The sequence below is a fragment of the Simochromis diagramma genome, unplaced genomic scaffold, assembly GCF_900408965.1.
Source record: "Simochromis diagramma unplaced genomic scaffold, fSimDia1.1 OVJJ01000603.1, whole genome shotgun sequence".
NCBI lineage: Eukaryota > Metazoa > Chordata > Actinopteri > Cichliformes > Cichlidae > Simochromis > Simochromis diagramma.
The window spans coordinates 21,674,042-21,695,009 of record NW_024387414.1 but is presented as its reverse complement, the minus strand read 5'-3'; the positions used below and the strand labels follow the sequence as shown (position 1 = coordinate 21,695,009).

General features: G+C 43.6%; 1 protein-coding gene across 8 annotated transcripts in view; it reads right to left on the bottom strand.

The window, feature by feature from the left end:
- Positions 1–817: 817 nt before the first annotated feature.
- Positions 818–20,968, bottom strand: part of bdnf (brain-derived neurotrophic factor) — a 28,848-nt gene continuing 8,697 nt past the window's right edge. Inside the window, exons 1-3 of one of the 8 annotated variants that reach the window (XM_040010758.1) lie at positions 15,486–15,941; positions 13,824–13,942; positions 818–2,110 (exon numbers count right to left, since the gene is read on the bottom strand). In XM_040010758.1, coding sequence (XP_039866692.1) covers positions 1,280–2,110; positions 13,824–13,856 — 864 coding nt within the window. In that variant the 5' untranslated portion in view covers positions 13,857–13,942; positions 15,486–15,941 and the 3' untranslated portion in view covers positions 818–1,279. The other 7 variants (XM_040010757.1, XM_040010759.1, XM_040010756.1 and 4 more) reach the window with 7 other exon arrangements.

Here is a 20,968-nt window from a genome sequence, read left to right as displayed (position 1 = left end):
TGTTAATAGGGTCTCGTAATTGTGCGACATCACACATGCCGCTGGAGCAAAAGCTCTGAACACCTGTGTATGAACACTAAAGATCCAAAGCACATAAACTTGTTTTGAAAAAATGTGCTGGTGGAGAGCAGGAAGCGGTTTAGGGGCACCTCCTCTCTCCTTCTCCAGTTTCTTTTCCTTCCTGAAGTAGCTGAATGACACCAGGAGCTGCTTTCTGTACTCTAACACTCGTTATCTTTGAGTGACCCAAAGCAAGGACTCGTTTTCTTCTCTTAAAACATCACTTCTTGTTGCTTAGGATTTGAATTTCTGCTCTTTCATGCTTCGGACGTGTGGCGGTTTGTGCGCATGCATGTGTGCATATGTGCCTCCTCCCTCCTTGCCTGCAGACTGTCCGTATAATAAAGTTTACTCTGCCTAAAAATGCACCGTTGAAACTTTATCGACATTGATTTTGTTTTTCAGTTGCCTATAGTCATTTTTATTTCTTCAAATATTTCAGTTTAATATTGCAAACAACTTCACAACATACAAAATGAATAATATTAACCCAGAAACATGTCAATGAATAAATTTTATATATATATATATTTATATAATTTTTTATATATATATCTTGTCCTCTGGTGGGGATAAAAAAATAAACAGCAAAGCTTTGACAACAGCACCTTGACATAGTATGTAATTCCAACATTACCTTGAGAAGTTTAGAACAGTAAACAGATAAATTACTTGAGAGGAAATTGTTTTCTGCTGAATATGTAAACGGAATGTTTTTTTTAATAATTTTTTTTGGTCAGCATCATATCCTTTTTTTTCTGTAAGTGGAGAATTTATCGATTTACAATTGAAGCAGCATGCAAGCTTTTGAAGATGGAACTGTCCTCGCTCTCTCTCTGTCTCCCTCTTTGTCTCCCTCTTTGTCTCCCTCTTTGTCGCTCTCTCTCGCTCATTTCTTGCCTGTTAATTTTTTTTCCCTTCCTTTTCTAATTCTTGGCAACGTAAACAAATCACAATGTCTTGAGGAATGTGATATAGTAATTTAAACTGGGCGCAAATGACTGATCAGATTTTTTTTAATTGTTTACAAGGTCATGAATATGTTCAATAAATAGACTGTAGTATCACTTTTACTGTATAAACTTCATCTTTTTTTACATGCAGTCCATAAAATTTTCATTTGACGGAATAATTTACCCTGTTATGTATATATACAAATAGATATTTTCTCTTTATTCTCTTTTTTAAACTCTTCAATAAAATCTATACATTTTATACACTATCTCCCTCTTTTAATGGTCAATGTGCATACACATGAAGTGTCTATCCTTATAAACCGCCAGCCAATCTTCTTTTTGCTATCCATGGTAAGCGCTCGCACGTAGGACTGGGTTGTCCTGCATTGGGAATTATAATGCCGCTTGTCTATTCCTCTGCAGCCCTCCTTTGTGTACCCCATGGGGTTGCATTTGGTCTCATAAAAGTATTGCTTCAGTTGGCCATTGGGGACAGGGACCTTTTCCATGACGGTAACTTGCTGCCCGGACATGTCTATTGCCGTCTTTTTATCCACAGCTGTCACCCACTGGCTAATACTGTCACACACACTGAGCTCTCCACGTCGTGAGGGATCGGAGTGTCGCCGCACCCTCATGGACATATTAGCGGCATCCAGATAGTTTTTGTATTCCTCCAGGAGAAAGAGCAACGGCGGCTCCAAAGGCACTTGGTTGCTGATCATCACCCGTGAGTTGTACAGATCGACATCCTTGGCCTCCGTGGTGACCACAGAGGATGGGCCACCACCTCCCTGGCTCTTATCGGCCCCCTGTCCCAGCTGCGCCGCCTCGCCCTCCACCTCCAGCAACTCCTCTATCACTTGCTCAAACGTGTCTGTGAGCGAGGGCAGTTCCCCACGCTGGCCTGGGCCTCCACCGCTCTGGGGAGTCCCGTGGCCTCTTTCGGCCGTTGCAGCAGCGCCCAAGTAGCCTTCCGTCCGATGGCCCCGCATGCCCGGGGCATCTCTCAGGGGCGCAGCTCTCATGCAACTGAAGTATGAAATAACCATAGTAAGGAACAGGATGGTCATCACTCTTCTAACCTGGTGGAACTGGAGGGACAGGAGAGAGACACAGAAAGAAAACAAGAGGAGAGAGGAGGGTTGGGGGAGGGCGAGAGAACGAGATGGTCAGTCAAAGAGCATCTTCAACAAAGTTAGCTTATTTTTGATCCATAATGCACCATGTAAGCCTCTCCTCCTATTTCCACCCTCCACTCTTTGTTTTGCAAGCCAAAAAACTGGAGCCAGTAGCTTCGGAATAATCACAACATGTTTTTATTAAACTGATATTGGCACTGTGTCATCGGTGTTTTCAAATTGTTTGCAAACTGTAATCATTCTGTTCCTATGTGAGGTCTGGCTTAGATCTCTATTTGTTGGCAGCAATGCACAAAAGCTGTGCTGAGCATCAAAGCGGCTGCTTATTACAAAAGATAAGATTACACAAATAGATGTCGAAACATCCTAACAGCTTTTTGACTGGTCTGTTAAAAGGCCAATCATGGCTTTCTGTTGGAATAATTGGCTCTTTTTCTTTCTTTCTTTTTATTTGGCTGTACTAAAAGCTCACAGGTGCCCCCTGCTTTTGGGTAAGGAAATTGAGGATTTTCATTCTTAAACTTCATCCTGTAGTTGTTGAATTCTTGTGGATGGATTTATGCCCCCCCCCCAACCCGCGTTACGAATACGCGACCGTGACGTTACCGTACAAACAAATCACCGGTATTAACACTTCGGGAACCTCCGGTGTGGACAGCACTACCTAACAGAGTCAGTGTGTTTGTGTCAGCGCTGGCAAACACTGATGCTCCAGTATTACTTTATTAAAAAGAGAAAACAAAAAAAAAAAAAAAAAACTGGTCAGTACTACAGCTTGTAGTCATGAATGGGAACTATGGGTTTGTTGAGGGACACTGTTTGTTTTCAGCAGGTGGAAGGCGAGAGCACTGCGGGATGAATTAACAGGAAATTGAATGACAGAATGATTTGACATCCTGCCGTGCAAAGCACTGCTATCGAGGCTCTGGAGAACAACTCAAAGCATACGCAAAACCAAACTGAAACACTGTACATATATATTGTAAAATTACCTGAGCATGTGTGCGTCCCTTACCTCTGAGAAGCTCTAAGATTCACAGCAAATCAATGAATCCAAAGGACATAGATCTTAAAACACCCATAATTTTTTTAAAAAAGAAAAAAAAATCTAGATCTTGCTTTCCACGGGGGCTAATTTAAAAATAGCCCGGCCGAGGCTTTGACTGCACTCTGCATGTCCGAGCCTGACACAGGAAAACACGGCGAGAGCTAGCCCCTGCTCCAGCCTCCACTCACAGAATGGACACAAGGACCTTTACAGTATAAGGAGGAGCGAAACCCCACCTTAAAAGCATTTGTTTCATTCTTAATTGGTATCTGGGGCTGTGGCTGCAATTAACCGACACCACGGTGACTGCCATAGAGATATCTCGTCTAAAAATAGACGTGCTGGGAGTCTCACAGTCTCTATTCAGAATATCACATCCTTCTTCTTAATGAGCCACTCATTCCCTGAGCTCAGTGACGTGCTCCTCCGGAGTGTGTGAGTGTGCGTGTTAGAGGGAGGGCATGGGGAGGGGCTGGCTTGTATGTGTTTTGCAGTGAGGTGGTGATGGTGGTGCTGATGGTGGGGTGGGTATTTTTCCTCTTACCAACTACAATGGGGACAAAGCCAAGAATAAAGAGCTAATTGTCAACTCGGATATTGTTAACAAAATTCCATTTATGGCTCATTAACCCTTCAGTTTTGTGAAGGTTGTGGTTAATGATATCTGAAATGATATCTGCGAGGCTTCCCAGCACTGAGAATCGTGTAGGTTTTTACGGGATCGAGGCCAGTCACGAGCTTTATGTGTAGGATGCATTTAGGCTGATATTATTATCAGCATCGCGCTCAAATGGTTCCACTTCCACATGAGGGAAATGAAGGCAGAGGGCTGATTACTGTTAGGCGTCAAACTTCATGCTGGAAATGGTGCAGACGAAGAGTGCTGCATCTTCCGTAACAGACCACAGGGGTAATATTGCAGTAGCAGGGGGTGGAGAGAGTGCCAGCGTCATTTCGCAGCATAACAACCACAGATGACGTCTCTTCCAGGTCTCCATAGGGGAGAGAATGGAGAGAAGGGGTGGGGTGGAGGAGAGGGGGGGAGAGGTTGCTGGGGGTAATGCCACTCAACAGTGTGCAATTGCAGAGCCATTCCCCCGTGTATCGTCACACCGGGAACAACAGATGATTTTATTTCTATCTCGCTGATTTCCTGTTTCCATCAGTACAATCAATATGGCTTATGCTCTCAATCAACATCCTGTTAAAATGCGATAAAGCCAATGAATCATTTAATTGCTGTGGGACCGGCGGAGGATCTCTGGCTTATATCTGTGAGAGGCTAAATGTGACAACATCTAGTGTCTGAAGATTTTATGCGGATTTCACAGTTAATAAAAAAGCGGCCCGAGCATTAACAGAATGAGCAATGAATAATAAAGCAAGGGATGGATTACATATGGAAGAATAAGACCCCCCCCCCCCCACACACACACACACTCCTTTGGAGCTTCTAGTTCTCAGCTTTGTGGCAACTTGTGCTTGAGAAAGGTGCAGTTTCCTCTGAGCTGACTGTTTAAAGAATGCACAGCCATCTAAACATGACATGCTGAGAACTGAGCTAATAACATGAACGGGGGAAAATAAAGCCCACAATAACTGCTGCTCAAACATGCCTTTATTCATGACAGCACGCCTAGAGCGTGAAACACCCCAAACAATAGCAGCAGGTGAGTGTACGGACTCTGTCTTCTGTTTAGCTCCAGATGACCACCTGTTCATCTGCTTTGAGGGCACGGCTGTATGGCAGGGATATGTAACTTACCCTTGCAGTTATTCTTTGTGCCAGGTGGGGATTAAAGTGATAAATGCCTCCTCTGACAGACGCTGAAAAGTTTCCCTAAAGCATGAAAGGACTAGCGTGGCTAGTGTTATTACATACTACAGTAACGTTCCCAGCCTCCACGCACATGTCTGCACACTTTATGGGTTCATCTTTACTAACGGCAGGCGTGATATCTTATAAACCACTGCATGGGGAAAAAAACACATCAAGAGAGGAGATCTGAAGTGTAGTTACCACATTTGAATGGAAATGTGCGACCCCATGGCAACATTTGTTCTCTGCCTCTGTCTCTGCTCCCTCGTAGGCACCCATCTTTGTTAAATTCCTCAAGAATACGGTTTACCTGGCAACATGTTTTATCACGCTCAATAAGTATAACACACAAAGCCAAATGTTCAGTTTGAGAGCAGGAAAAGTACAGCAAATATTATCAAAATGGCTACCCTAGGACCCCTTGTGCACTACAATGCAGCACTTAAAGAAAAAAAACAAACAGGCATTTAGACTTAATTGTGTTGTCTGCAGTAATGGCTGACACATGTGGAAGCTTGCTTCCTGAGATCTGTTTTCAATCTGATGCAGCATCAGAGCACGTTTTACTAATACATGAGCATCACTGAGGATTATACCTGGCCGCCAGGCCAACCCCAGCCACTGCCACAGAAAGCCCAGCATTCAAATACCTGCTGAGTGATTTATGCTACCCAAAAGAGCTGTTAACTCCCTCCCACACTGCGTGCAGCAGTGGGCACTTTAGAGGATACAACAGCAACATACAGCATGGTAAAATCCTTACTGATGTGCTTAGGTTCTTGTAAGCTTAGCGAAGAAATCCTCATTTTAACCCATGAATGACCAACAGACCTGCGGCTGCACACTGACAGCGCTGCTGTGCCCAGCTTTGTACACTAGATGGCATATGAGACCGTCAAATAGTCTGAGCTCGTTTTCTTCCACCCTTTCTCCACCTTTCTCTCCTGTTTTTCCTTCCTCCCCATGATAGATAGATAGATAGATAGATAGATAGATAGATAGATAGATAGATAGATAGATAGATAGATAGATAGATAGATAGGACAGACATTGTCTTTCCCAGGGCATAGTCATACAAGACATATATAAAGTTAAGTTGGATGTTGTTTAGTTACAAGAATGGTTCATCAAAAAAATTCGTCATTAAACCATCTATTAATCTGAGATTACTTCTTGAACCACATATTTTCACACCGCAAATGAGCCAGTTTCCTCCCACTTTGTTTGAATCCATAATTATTGTGAGGTTTTGGGTTTTTTCAACACGAGCACACACCGCCAAAAAAACCCAACAGTGTGTGTTGGCCGACCGAGCTAGGCGTTTAAGTCTCGGGTTTCCTATAAAGTCTTAATGAGTTCATCAAAGTTTTTTCCCTCCAACAAAACAACAATACAACAAAAACTGTCTGGAGTGTTTTTGTCTCTTTTCTCACAGAGGAGGAGGTGGAGAAGGAGGAGGGTCCAAGCTTGGACGAACAAATGCAGACAAACAGCCGGAGGAGAGAGTTTATTGAGCAATTTATGTGCGTAAAGTTTCCTTAAAAACAGCCACACAGATGCACACTGGACGGCTTCCACTTTGCTAGCTATGGAGAAATGCCTACCTATATGTACCACTGGCTGCTCCAATAATGTAACCACAGACCTTTTCCACCCCTTCTTCTTCTTCTTCTTCTTCTCGAGATTACATCTGCTGAGCTCGTGCTCCCCACTGGAAACCCAATCAACATAATAACTCCGTTTTTTATTAATGAACACGAGGATAAGGTTACACATATCCCCTCTCGGGCTGCTGCGCTGTCTGTTCGCAGGATAACCGGGCTTGATCGAGCTACTTTTAGACCCCCCCCCCCCCCCCCGCCCTACCCAGTCCCCCCCCCCCCCCCCAAACACCACACACACACACACACACACACACACACACACCAGCTGTCTTTTCCACTAGCAGCATCAAACACGGCGAAAGTGCTTAAAACAAGTTATCAGAAAGAAGCAGACACATACCTTTTAGTGCCCAGTCGTAAAACAGACCATTCAACAGGACGGTAGTGTCATCTGGGATGTTTTGGACAACTCCCCGAGTAATTTACTTAAGCGGTATTTCTGACCCCCCTTCCCCCCCAAAAAAACACTCCTCTCTCCCGACAAGCTTCAGGATATCTCTTCAGCTTTGGAGCAAATAGATTAAATTATTGATAGTGGAAATTGCATGGCTGAGGTAATGCACTCCCATGGCTGCACGGCTCCTTTGGAGATCGCCTGAAACTGAAGTTGTCGCATGCCGAGACGCCGCCGCAGCACCACCACCACGGAGATGAGAGACCTCTGGAGCTGAAATGAGGAGCCTCTTTGCAACTACAGTAACTTTACTACAGAATGACGCTGCAACATGTGACCTGCCGCTGGCTGACTGCCTGGTCGCATCCAAACTCCTGTTTAAAAAGCCCCGAGGCGGAACTATTAATGCGCGTTCAGTGTGCATTATGTATTATTATTGTTTATCTGCATATGCCGTAGCCTGCAAAGGAAGCCTCCTTCTTCCGTATTTTTTTTTTGTACTCAGCCTAAAAGAGGTGGCATTTTTTTAGAAGGTTTTGCGTAACAGCGCGTCTCCACCAAGTCGTGATACACTGCGTGCCATTTACAGATGGCCTATTTGTGTAAAATTAGACATCGGGAAAATTAAAAATAAGCATTTTCTGTTACGGGTCTCGAAATAGTGTTGAGACTGGGTAAGTTATATCAAAGAAAGCTTAGGTATTTGTGTGAAGGAGCCATTTGCGTGCCCCTTTCACATCATTTAATCCATCTTGTGTTAGTATCCCTGATATAACATATGAAGAACCCTCTCATTTTCTTATATAAACTAGATTTTGGTTGTAATTCTGATGCTATATACACAGAATAAACCCAAATCCAGTATAGGATTGTCATCTTATAATTTAACTGCTGTAAAACGGCAGTGTTGGATGCTAACAGGCACAGGAGGGAGGTAAAGATGAGAACTTATTGAAAGCAGTTCTCCTCCTTGCTTTTAAAGTGAGCCATCTCTACAACAGATGGATGGCTCCCCTGCAAGGTGCTCTGCAGTGTAGTAACCAGCTTTCATGGGTTGTTATTCCCAAAATGTTAACCTAAGCAAACCACATCATATTTACAGGGAAATCTTGGACCGCGAGGCTGATTTTGATATTGTTTCTCCCCTTGGTTCACTTTCTTTAATGAGGCAGAATTCAAGTGAAGATGTCAGCCGAGGCACAACCTTTCAATGGGTGATGAACGTTTGGAAATTCCACCTCTGATGAATACGAGAGCGAGCATAATGGAGAAACAGAAGCTCATTATCCTTGTGACTTGGCCTCGGTCCAGTGCAAAGATTTATTGTGATGTGTTGGCTATATTGCCATCATGATTCTTCCCTGCACAAGCTTATGAACTGGAGAGCCCATGTTTGGCATGTAGCTGTATGGGAGTGGATGCTCACACCTGCTTAATGAGTCACTCCCACCTCCAACACCCAGGGAAATGCCAAGATAGATATAGCCCTCCCCGAAGGCTCACAGGAGGTGAGGGCAAACTCTAGATGACAAAGAGTTGCATCAGCAATCACTGAGCGACATGACTCCAAAGAGGATAAAAAAAAATGCACACTGCACAAGGGGGCTGTTCCAAACAAGTAATTCATAAATACATCACCTGGCATCTCATTAGAGGAGCAAAAAACAACAACATGGTCTCTCTCATTTCTGCAAATACAGCACAACTGAAGGTGGTTTATCAAGAGAAGTCGTATGGCTTGCACGTGTTTGAGGCTGGATTTCTGAATGAAATCCACACAATGCCTAATATCTGCAAGGAAATAAGGGGTAGTGGGGAGTATTAGAAGCCCTTTGGCTCCTCCAGTTGAGGACCAGACTGAAGCATGACATTGTTGACCTAATACAAGTCACCCATGAGGTCGATTTGAAAACCACTAAACCATCATTGGATCTTGTTGAGGTTTGAGATCTCTGAAGATGAAATCTTCTTTTGATGTCGTATGGCAACTTTTCATATGCTTTAGTGATCAGAATGACAGGCGAACACATGTAATTTGAAGTAGCAGTTGGGTAGTTCTCTCCTTATATCTTCCCAGCTCACGACCCTTTTTGCTGTTTGGGCTGCAGGAAGAAGAAGAAGAAGAAACAACCACAAGACCTGACAACACGACCCGCTTGTATAACCTTTCAAAGCTTCTCTCGCCAAATGCAACACGAACGCTGACAGGTCCACACTGCCGAAAGCTTCACTTAACAAGTAGAATTATGCCTCCTTGCATGAGAGAAGGGGACCATGTAACACAGGCGAAATGACTTTTGCGAAATGTCATTTTCACCGGGGATAAAGCGAGGCGATGAGGGTATTTTGATCAAAGGGAAATTGCATTGCTCCTCAAGGAGGCAACTGAGAAAACATTTCTTTGGATGGAGGTTGTGTGACGTCAAAGGAGACGAGGAGTGAGCTGAGTGAAAACTCTAAATTGATAAAGTCAGTGCAGGGCCTTTTTTGAAAAAGAAATAATCAGATGCTGGTGTGAGGAGTTAATGTCATCCCTCCTGTGATGACAATAACCTTTAATGTGATCATGAAGCAGACAGCAGACTGGGTTTCTAAGCATCATATATGGCCTATAGACTCCTCCTTCCCACACCCTCATTCAGCTGATACATTATTTCTATAGTGGCAGACTGCAAGTCACTCCACAGCCTGTGAAGCCTCTGTCTGTTTTCTTGCCTTCTGCCCCCCCAACACCACCCTCCCCCATCACTAATGTTTGCTTCACTGCTTATAATAAAATATTTTCTATTTTAAAAAAGAAAGCAGAATTTTAAAAAATGCTAAGAAAGAGAGGATGCACAAAATTAAAACCCTGCCTTGATTTGCTATAGAGCGATTTCCTGCCACCATATGGAAGCAAAAACGCAATTTTCAGAATAAAGGCCTGAAATTAGATACTTTAAATCAACCTTACGGGCCAAAGCCGGCTCACTTTCCGTCTAACTGGCACTCAGGAAACAGCATTAAAAAAAGCTGTTTTGATGGCTTCTGGAAGCTGTCTGAAATCACTGATGTGCTGCATGTTCACATACTGCTGGGAGACACACGTGAATGGTTTGCCGGAATCGTCGAGCATTTCCTGTCACGCCGCGTCATGCATCCTTGTTGTCCCGCAGTGGTCCGTCATATAAGATGTCTTTACAGTAAGAATATTCCAACTATGTATTAATAACTCATCGTGGGCTTCATCGCTGCGAAACCACAGTCACGCTGCTGAATGACGAATAACTGGTAATTAAATGTTCGGAATAAAGGTTCAAGGCTTCGCCTCCTGCCAGAACTTGTTTAAACAAGCCTCTTAATTGGATGAAGGTGCCAGTGATGAAGATGATGATGATGTGATGACTAAAGCAGGAGCAGCAGCGGGGACAGCGACGGTGGCGGCGGGCGATAGCCTACATTTTCATAATGATTAAGATGATTAATTTTCAATCTAAATATATCGTGACGTCCGCCTCTCTGCGGAGCCCAGATTTCCGAGATCTATACACCCCCCGCCCCCAATAAAAGAAAAATAATAATCAATAGCCTATTTATAATTTATATCAGACATCAAGCGATTGCATTTCATGAATGAAAGCGGGGGGTGGAAAAAAATCCGAAATCCGAGTTTTACTGGGGGACAAACGTCGCCCATGTCTATATAGGGAAAATGGCATTTAAATCCGGATTTTTCCACAAAGTGCAGAATTAATGGCGTCGGGGTAAAACAAAAAAGAAAAAGAAAAAAAGAAAGAAAAAAACCGACACACAAAGACCAACAATTACATGATGGAGAAAAAAATAGTAGCTGCACGAGATAATCTAACACGTTAATAATGCTATCTTTATTTCCACCCAGGGCGTTGCTTTTTCTTTTCCCCCCGTTTAATTTAAAAAAGGCCCATCCGAAAGAATTTCATCGGATTTTTTTTATTTTTTTTTTGCAAAGAAACCTACCATCAGGTTTGTTTTTGACGCCCACCCCAACTCTGCAGAGCTGAGAGTGCAGAGAGAGAGGGGAGATTCTCGGTAAAGATAACACACGCGGAGACGCACGCACACAGGCGCGAGCGCAAGCAGGCGCACGCCCGCACACAAACACGCGCAGCCCCATTTATGGACTGATCCGCTGACGTACATTGCAGAAAAGTGCTATAAAAAAACCTTCATACATACAAAGTGTGTCGTGCCACCCCACAGACCCCTCCTAACCCGCCTCCGCTCATCCCTCCTCCTCCACCCAACACGCCCACGCCCACACCATCTAATCCCACGTCTCGATGGAAAAAAAAAAACAAAACATAAATAAATTAGAAAATAAAAATAAAGCCACGGCCAGAAAATAGAAATAGAAAAAAATGCTTACGTTTATAAACAGTGCAGTCGGAGGGGAAAAAAGATGGTGCAGGAGAAAAGAAAAGAAAAGAAAAAAGGTGAGACAATGATAGCATCTGTGAATTTAAAAAAAACATAAGGCCAAAAATTTCTTTAAACTGTCACAATTCCCCCGATCTGTCATCCAATGAACCCTTCCTTTCGTTTCGTTCGGCAAATTAATGATTGGTCGTAATTTGTGCAATCAGCGGGTTTTGTGGCACTGATGCCTGGAATGTGGCTATTAAAGTCGCGTCGCTGCCTTTATTAAAGGAGCATTTTTATGAATGTCGGGTTAGCCTAATAAGTAATGTGATCTATTTGGGTTTCAGCGTCTCATAAAATGAGGAGTAATAGGTCATAATATGCGGAAACCGATCTGGGCGCATTACATTGCTGGGTTAAAATTACGGAAAACGCCAGCAGAAGAAGAAGAAGAAAAAAAGGAGGGGGGTGTCCCATAATTCAAATGTAATTAGGGATTTACTGGATACTTTCATATTGGAAGTATTTATTTGAAATCACAGCCCCCTGCACGAGGAGTCTTGATTAAAACAGGACTGCCAGTGGGCGTTGGGGCTTTTCTCTTCCCATGCTGTTGTTTTGCCATGCAATTGCTTCGACTTGGATCAGAAATCTTAAATCTTTGACCAAAGGGGGGGTGAGTGAGAGAGCCGGGGGGTAGACAATATCCACTGCTTCTGCATTGGTGCGAGACGAATTTTTTAAGGCTACAAGTCCTTCAGGAGGGCACAGAAATAAAATCCCAGGGCAGTTTTGGGTGATGATCATCTAAATCAAATAGGCGAGATGAGTGATGCTGATTGCTTTAATTTTAAATTACACAAAAAGAAGGAAGAAGAAGAAAAGAAAGCAAGCGAGAAAGAAAGAACGAAAGAAAGAAGCGATGCTTCCCGAACAATTTCCTCTCAAGCCATCTTATCTCTCACCATAACGTTCAGCCATAACATCTGTCAGAGGATGGACTTTGACCACGCCCATCTTTATTGTAATTTCACACAAGAATAAAGCGAACAATTTGTACACAGTAAATGAGCCTCGCTTTGGCAGCAAATCACACGAGTCTAAAAGGGGCGAGGAATTATTTATTCTACCCCCACCGCCCTTCGCTTTTTTTTCTTACATTTAAGGCTTTATTTATCTTTTATTATCACTAATATTTTTATTCATTCGTAGCCTGCAGTCTGACAGGTCGACACAGAGCCGTGTACGGACAAAGAGGAGGAGGAGGGGAGGAGGAGGGGGGTAGGGTAGCAGGTGAAGTGAAAAGCACCTTATGAATGAAACCGTGGAGCGGTCGTAGTAAAAACACAAGTGATTTGATGGCGATGACGGGAGGGGGGGCTATGGAGGGAAAAGGGGGGGTGCTGGCGCGGGAGGGGGGGGGGGAGTAGGGCTATTTTTGGTCGATAACAAAATCCGGAGGGTTTGACATCAAGACAAAACATGAATGCAGCAGACCAAACAAGAAAAATAAGCACAGATAGACAGATAGGTAGATATTTTATGATGTGCACGAGCATCAGTATTCCAGTTCGTGCTGAAAGTATCACTGCAGCGTCTTAAGTCCCATATTGGGAGCATGATTAGGCACAACGCAACGATTACGCAAATTGTGTTGCAGCAGTGTTCGGAAACTCCAAAAAACGCTTCACAAAGCTCCCCGCATGAACGTGCACGCACCTATATTTTATTTAAAAAAAGAAAAAAAGCTTAAAAATAACAATAAGTTCAGGATTGTTTTTAAGAAAGAAAGAAAGAAAGAAAGATATGCTCCGCGGGGTCTTGGTCACCTGGATCGTGCTTCATTTCGGAGTTATTTCGGTCATTCATGTCCACAATGAACACACTGCAAAAGACGAAGGGCTGCATGCTGTAGTTTTAAGTTCATTTCGGAAAAAAAGCCAGCCGAAGCCTCGTGAAAAAAGCCGACAGGAAGAAAGGATTCACACAAAAAACAATGGATTGTGCTCTTACCTTTATAAGGGCTGACAACCACTATGTGCGTGGTTAGATCTCCGCGACCAAGACTTGCATGTCCCAAAGTTTAACGCAGTGTGGGGGGGCTTATAGGTACCGAGAATGTGATGTGCAAAAGACCAGACGCCCTAACATTTCAACTTTCACAGTGCTCTACAAAAAAAAGGGGAAAAAAAGAAAAAAAAACACATCTGAAGCACGAGCTCTTTTAATGGCAAGCGCTTTTCTTTTACCCCCTTTTTTAAAATGTTTTCTCTCTCTCTCTTGCTCTCTCCCTCTCTTTCTTTTTAGAATCCGGTTTATTTTCCGTTTACAGACCACAGGCTCCTTCAGAATAAGCTTACCAAAAGTTGAAAAAACAATCCCAGGTTTGGCATAGGGGGGCTGGGAAAAGAGAGAAAGAGAGTTGGCGTCCACTCGGCGTTTTAGTCCATGCACGACTCCGGTGCCTCTGTCCAACGTGCTGAAAGCATAACACAGCCAGGGTAACTATGAGGGGCCAAGAAAATAGCTATATACTTTTTTTTTTGAGTGCCCACTTTAAACAGCTCCTTTTTCACCCCCCTACTCAGCTTGCTTCCTCGCGTCTTGTCACGTGTATTTTCCCACCCCTTGCCAAACCAGTCCTCTTAATATTTGATCACATTTTGGTCGGACATTTCCTCCCAGATAAACAGCACCTATACACCACAAACGCCGGCTCAGTTCGCTCGCCACAGAAAGGCTACACTCTTACGCCAAATTGTAACCGGCAGCGCTGATACTGTGCCCCATTGTTCTTAATGTCATGCTTATGACAAGTGTGACAGCCAAGTGGCACATGTTGCTTATGTTATTTAAACAAGCATGGCCACCGCTCGCAAAAGGCAACATAAATGCATGCATAAAATATAAACCCTTCTCTGCCAGCACTCAGCCCTCCAAGGCAGCCTGTACAGCCCACATCACATCCACACACAGCGCGCAGACACAATGTAATATTTCCTTACCCCTCTCACTGTACCGGCATATCCTGAGCAGAGAAATGCCACACAATCCTTTCTCACACAGGCTTTGTCAACATCAGCCTCATCAGACATGGGTCTCGATACTGAGTTTCTCAAGTAGAGTCCAACCCTTCCAGCAATGCGTTGCCAGACTAAACAGCAAGCACGACTATTTGCTGGTAATCATCCCTTATATGCTGTGTGTTTCCATTGCTACTTACCATTTTCCCCTACGCTGTCCTGGAGATAGAAGTGTCTTAATATCCACTCACTCCAACAGATGCTGGTAGGTAATGTGTCTTGTTTGAAGTCATCATATGAGAACTTCTGCTGTGCTCAGTAGATCGCCCACCACTTCGCTGACTTATGAATCTAATAACCCTTTGCAATATCGGCGTGCTTAAACTCTGTTAGGCAACACCTTGGTGGCTCTACAGTAAAGACAAATATCAACAAGGCTGGCTTGTCAGAAAAGCTTGTACAGATATACGTAACACCCTCGCCAGGACAACGCCATTAGGGGGTCTTACGTGATTGAAATAAGCGACGGCAATACAAGTTTATGGGGGGCACTCGCTCCTGACTGATCGCCTCGTTCACCGCCTCAAATCTTTAAATCCGCATCGAGGAACAACGAAAGAGGCATAAAACTTCTGAGACATTTCTCGATTCACGTGTTTGTGTAATAGACTGTTAACTCCCTCTTTGGCGAAGGGCCATGGGCCTATTACGCATACGCACAACTGGTCATTTAGATTGTTCTTACGGGCGATGCGCAGCGGGCTTTTTGTCTTTCTTTCTTTTTTCCCCCCCTCACAAAACAAATAGACATTTACAGCGCCCCGGTGTCTGCTTGTCAAGTTCTAGAGGAACTTGTTGCTGCTCAAAACGAAACCCCCCCTCCGCCCTTTTCTTCCTCCCTTTCCTTCTTTCTTCCCCCTTTTCTGCTGGACCACACTCCGTCTCTCTCATATATATATTTACATATATATATACATATATATATACATCTATACTTACACTGTCAAACTCTGCTGAAGTGCTGCGTTTCCCCCCTTCAGGACAGAAATAAATGTGAAAAAAGTTAATCCACGTCCTCCGGAAGCGTTATTACACCGAGAGAAGCGACCACAGTGCGTGAAGTCACGGATGATACTTTTCGATCAGGAATATCTGGAAGTTCAAAGGCGAAATCTGTTTTCAGTAAAATTCCATCAGTTACACTGCCAACACTCAGCCATCTGATTGTTATGCAGTGACGAAGCGCCGTACTTGCAAGTGAAGCCCCAAATGTACTAAGTAACATGAGTAATAGGTGATGCCTGACTCTTTGCCAACATCCCAAACTTTTTGAGTGCGTGTGTAAGAAAAGTGTCATTCTGTGCTATGATCTTTTTTTTCGTCTTTTTTTTTTTTGGTCATAGCTTATGGAAATAACGCTGCATGGGTGGCGCGCTATTGGAACCTGTAGGCGTGCTTCTTCAAAAAAAAAAAGAAAAAAAGAAAAAAAAAGAGACAATAGCACCAATCTAACAAATCTTTGGACTTTTCTCTGGAAACAAACAACAAAAACATTAAATTCCCCCCCCCCAAAAAAAAAAAGCTGCTCATCAAAGTGTTTCAGGTACCTGGATGCCATCCCACCCACACCTGCTGCTCTGATACTGCTGTTCGCCTTCACGTAGGGGAGTACATGTGCCAAAATACGCACTGATTTTAATATTGAACCTGAAGTCACATTTCTCTGTTGTCAGTGGCACTTGTCAATATTGTACCAAAACTTCTGACACATTCAAAAAGTCTTTTCTTGGCGAGCGCAGCTGATTCTAATCTAGTCTGACTACGCATGTAGCTACTGTGTCAGCCTGCTTGTAGAGGCAGTGGCCAAAAACAAACAAACAAACAAAACAAAAAAGAGAAGTTTTTTTTGTGGTTTGTGTCAATACATTTCTGCCTCAAAGACACAAGATGGCATAATCAGATAAAAATAAAAAACATATACGTGTGTTTAATCATAATTATTACTGGGCAAGAAAGATGTGGTTCTCCATGTACCAAACAGGTAAGCAGTGCTGGACTTAAGAGCCACACATAGCTTATTATCCTTGAACTTGGTCCTCGCAGGCTTTTCACACAGGGGGCTACTCATTACAGGCGACTAATAAAAGGCAGTGACATGAAGAGAGAGGTAACACATATCAGCCCGGGTGAGGACAGCACGAACAACTCCCCCTCTTTTTTTTTTCACCTTACATGATTAAATGATTAGGATGTATGTGTCCCCATCACCTCGCAGGCTCCTACCATCATCCTACTCTCAGGCCTTTTTGCTTCCTGACGTGGTAACTTGACTTGCTCCTACTTGTGATGTTGTTAACACTTCCTCTGCTCCCACAGCTTTTCGCAGACTCTGTTACTGACTCATGCTCGTCCCTTTTCCACTATCCGTGTCCTCCCCCGCACTCTTCAGCACAATATCTTATCCGAGTCCGAGGTCATAGATCAATCACTTCATCCCCTGGGCTGCATATGACTGCATGGCATTTTGCTCTATGGTCTGCCAAGATACTTCACCTCTTTTGAGCTTACTCTTGGAACTTATAAGAGTTTGAGTGAAATATATTTTGGCACAGGGAGTGTTATTAAAATGTGTGGCCAACGGGCTGCACCTCGGGATAAACACGGGGGAAGAATGTGCACTGTTCCGGCCTTTTCGAGGTCTGTTAGGAGGTACAGGTGTTGGTGTTAATCGGATACAGGCAATGCAGCAAAGAAGATGTAGGATGTCACAATTATAGCAGAAGCAGTCGCGGTATCTCTTTTGTGATTGGCTCATTACCACTTGTTGTTGTCGTTGTTGCTCTGTATTTTTGTAAACCTGTCTTTTAACCTCCCGAGCTGCATGCAGCCTTTAAGATGTAACTGTGTGTAAGATTTTGTCCAACCTTTTTCCCAAGGAGCTTCCAACAATCTGCCCGTGAATGCCTGAAAATGACTCTCAGCTCCACCTCCTCAAATGACAACTGTAGAAAAATTAATCACCAAAAAGAAAGAGGGGGGGGGGGGGAGTATTGTTAAAGCCATTTTAACACTGCAGTCATCATACACCCCTGTTGACATCTGCTAATCACATTTGGGGCCCACTGTGGTCTCTGGAATCATTACTAAAATGCAGAGTGCCAGCCTAAAAATTTTGAGTCTATAAGCACTTTCCTCCTCCCCCTCGCCGTAATGACAACTATTAAGCGAGGATGGATCCAGTCAGGGCTGTGTGTATCATTACTCTGTCTTAATCTTTGTCCCATAAATATTGATAACAAGAGCCCCACGTCATGCGTTACTAGTACCTGCTGTTAAAAATAGACGGCTCGCTGATGGCAGGTTATCTCTTACTGTCAGATCCCAGTGTATCTCTACCTCTTGTATCTACAGGAAGTTGAGCTCTGGGACAAACAAAGAGCAGACAGAAAACAACAAATAGTCTGATTACGCATGAGTACATCAAACCGCCGGATCTCCTGTCTCCTCTGTTTACCGAAAACAAAATACAACTTGTGGAAAATAAAGTGCCAAGTATTAAAAATGAAAACTACGGATTTGTTTTACAGGAACGCACAATCTCATAATGAAGCAGTCAAAATAGCTTAATACAGTCACCCTGTTGACAATGTGCTTCATGCTGTACATCTGTCATTCTGTAGTGCAGCTTCATAATATTTCTGTAGCGCGTGGAATTAATTATCAGGCTCGGTCGATGACTCAGAGCTCAGGTCTTCAGAAAGTAATGCAGCCCGTAAATAATCGCCCCTACTGCCACCATACTTCACACTGATAGCGAGCATTGCGTTTGTGCTAATTTCGCTGGTCTATGTATAGTGTGATGGACAGTGTCAGAATGAATGATATCTGGGTTGCCCCAGTGGCTAAGCAGGGGCCGAAATTGAACCGAATGAGCTGCTGTGACATTGAGGGGGTTTCTATCTAGCTTTGCTGCCTACACTGCCATCCATCTTCTTGTGACCAGTTAAACACCAGGTGACTGTGTAAACTCTGCCTTTAGGGCTTCGGGGAGGCGGAGGGGGAATCTGGAGCACCGAGTGTGACATAGAAGTACACTGATGTCTTAACTCTGACTAACTTCCGTCTGCTCAACAGCCTGGAGTGGAGGGTGCTGCCTGTCTGCTGTTATCTTTATCCCTGCCCTGGGTGAGACGTGTAATCCGGGCCTGCCACTGGACTAAGAGGCTGCTGAACTACAGCGAGCACAATGAAAATGACTAAAATAATCTAGAAGGTGTAAGCTCGGTCTCCTTTCTTGGTCAACAAGAAAAGTGAACACAGAAATATGGATCTGAAGTCGTCTCAGATCAAATATTGCCCCAGGACTGTGACTTATTCATGGATCAAACGAGGGCTCGTTGCACTGAGATGAGATTGTGTGTGTGTGCGTCTGTGTTTGTGTAAGCCCTGAATGTGTATGGAGTGGTGCGAATTTGAATAGATATATTTGCATCTTGTTGCTTAGCCAAAGGCATTATTGGCTCCCAGTGGTCGTGACCTGAAATTTTGCATGCAAGGCAACCCTGCAAATGGTAGCCCCTTTATGATCAGCCAGATATTGCACAGTGGAAGTATGAGCCACTGACCTTCAATGCAGCGCATACATGTAACACTTGTCGACACAGATGTTCACATTTCATGACTGCCTTGGCTTCTTCGGTTTCTCTTCTGAACTCTATGAGAAAAAGGAGACACAGTAAAATAAGTGCAGCTGCATTAAAAGTATTGTGAATGTTCAGGCGGATTTGGCAGGTTCGGTCATTAATATTTAACCCTGATGGCCGATATGTAGTCAGACATGCTGGAATGTAACAAAAAAGGAAGGAAACGATGGTAGTGACAAAAAAAAGAATAAAATAAAAATATCAAGTGTGTGGTTATTTTTATAGGTTACAGATGTACAGAAGTCATTCCACAGTAATATTGCACACATACTCAGGAAGTAGGAGGTAGATTGTCTTCTCAGATATTCACTTTGTGTGATTCAACCGGACACCGGTGAGGTGGACTGAAGCAGCACAGGCTGTTGACCTTGTAATGGATTTCTGAGTCCGACTTTGAGTTCACAGGCATCCTCTTCTACTTGCAAGAAAAGAAAACCTTTTTTTTCATTGTTTAGGTTTCCAGTATAGCCACCAGTTCCTTACAGTACAGTTGAGCGTAAGCCAACATAAGCAATACCACCAGTCTAAACTCACATCGGCATTATTCGTTCTGTAAAACAATCTGTTTTTATGTAAAAGCCCTTTTCTGACCCCCGTACTAAAATGTCTATGCGATGAATATAATCTTTATCTGCTTAAGCACTTGTGGGCGCCCCCAGGAATGGAAGGGTCAAGAGTTTTTAGCTCTTTTACTGGTCGTCTGCTATAAAAGACAGCAGCAGCCTGCAGAGGAGGTGGATGCTCGTGACTTGGACGGCTGGCAGTTCAAATCCCCGGACTGACTGACAAAAGCTGTGTAGGAAAGCAACGCTGCACTCTGCTTCAAAAGTGACTCGTCAAAGGGCGGCTGCGTGGAGTTACTTAAGTCCCAGCTGTTTGGTAACAACAGTGTAAAAGCTGCGGCTGCAGATGTGAGCGCGTGAGCTTTCTCTTCACCTTGTCTGGACTCATTTTCAGATTTGAATCAAGCTCAAATTAAGGCCAATGGCTCGCTGATTAAGCATCAAGCAACATGTGCAGCAGCTACTTAAACAGGTTGTTATTCTAAAGGTAGAGCGTCAGAACATTTGAGATTTATAGCTCACCCTTGAGCAGAACACCTTTTGCTCCACAAAGCCCATACACTACCTGATCTGGAGCTTTCCGTGATATCTCTTCATCAGTGGATCTGTCTACTTGTCATGCAATTAAAGATCTTGCCTGTTGTTTGCTTTGTTAGTACTTGGATGACTTGCCAGAATAGGCTTATACTGAATAAATGGCTGTCTATGTGTATGAAGAATACTGCATATCTAGAGATTTTATTTGTTTTTAATGTGCGATGTCTGCAATAAGCACAACATCATATTATATTTGTAAAGTTTAAAATGGTGACAAAGCGGACAAAATAGCACCAGCCTGCTCCAGTTTGTTTTACTGACCTGACAGCACAGCAACTAAGCATATATGCCCAAAGTCCCACTCCCCACCATCCATCCCCCAAAGCCAGACAAGATACCCCATTACAGTTGACAGACAGACAGTAGGCACAAAGTTTAAAATAATGGTCTTAAAGGGAATAAAAGCCTTGCAGTGACCGGTGAGGGAATTGTTAAGGATAATACAAAGGAGTGGGATTTCTTGTGCATTTGTCTGAGAGGGATATCCCAGCCAAAGTTTCTCTATACATCAAAGGGCCGACACAAATAAAAGCACACTTGTCAGGGGCGAACAAACTGCCTCCTTTGTGTCTTCTACCAACCAAATTCAGGCGCACAAAGCCTTTGGATGTACAACACC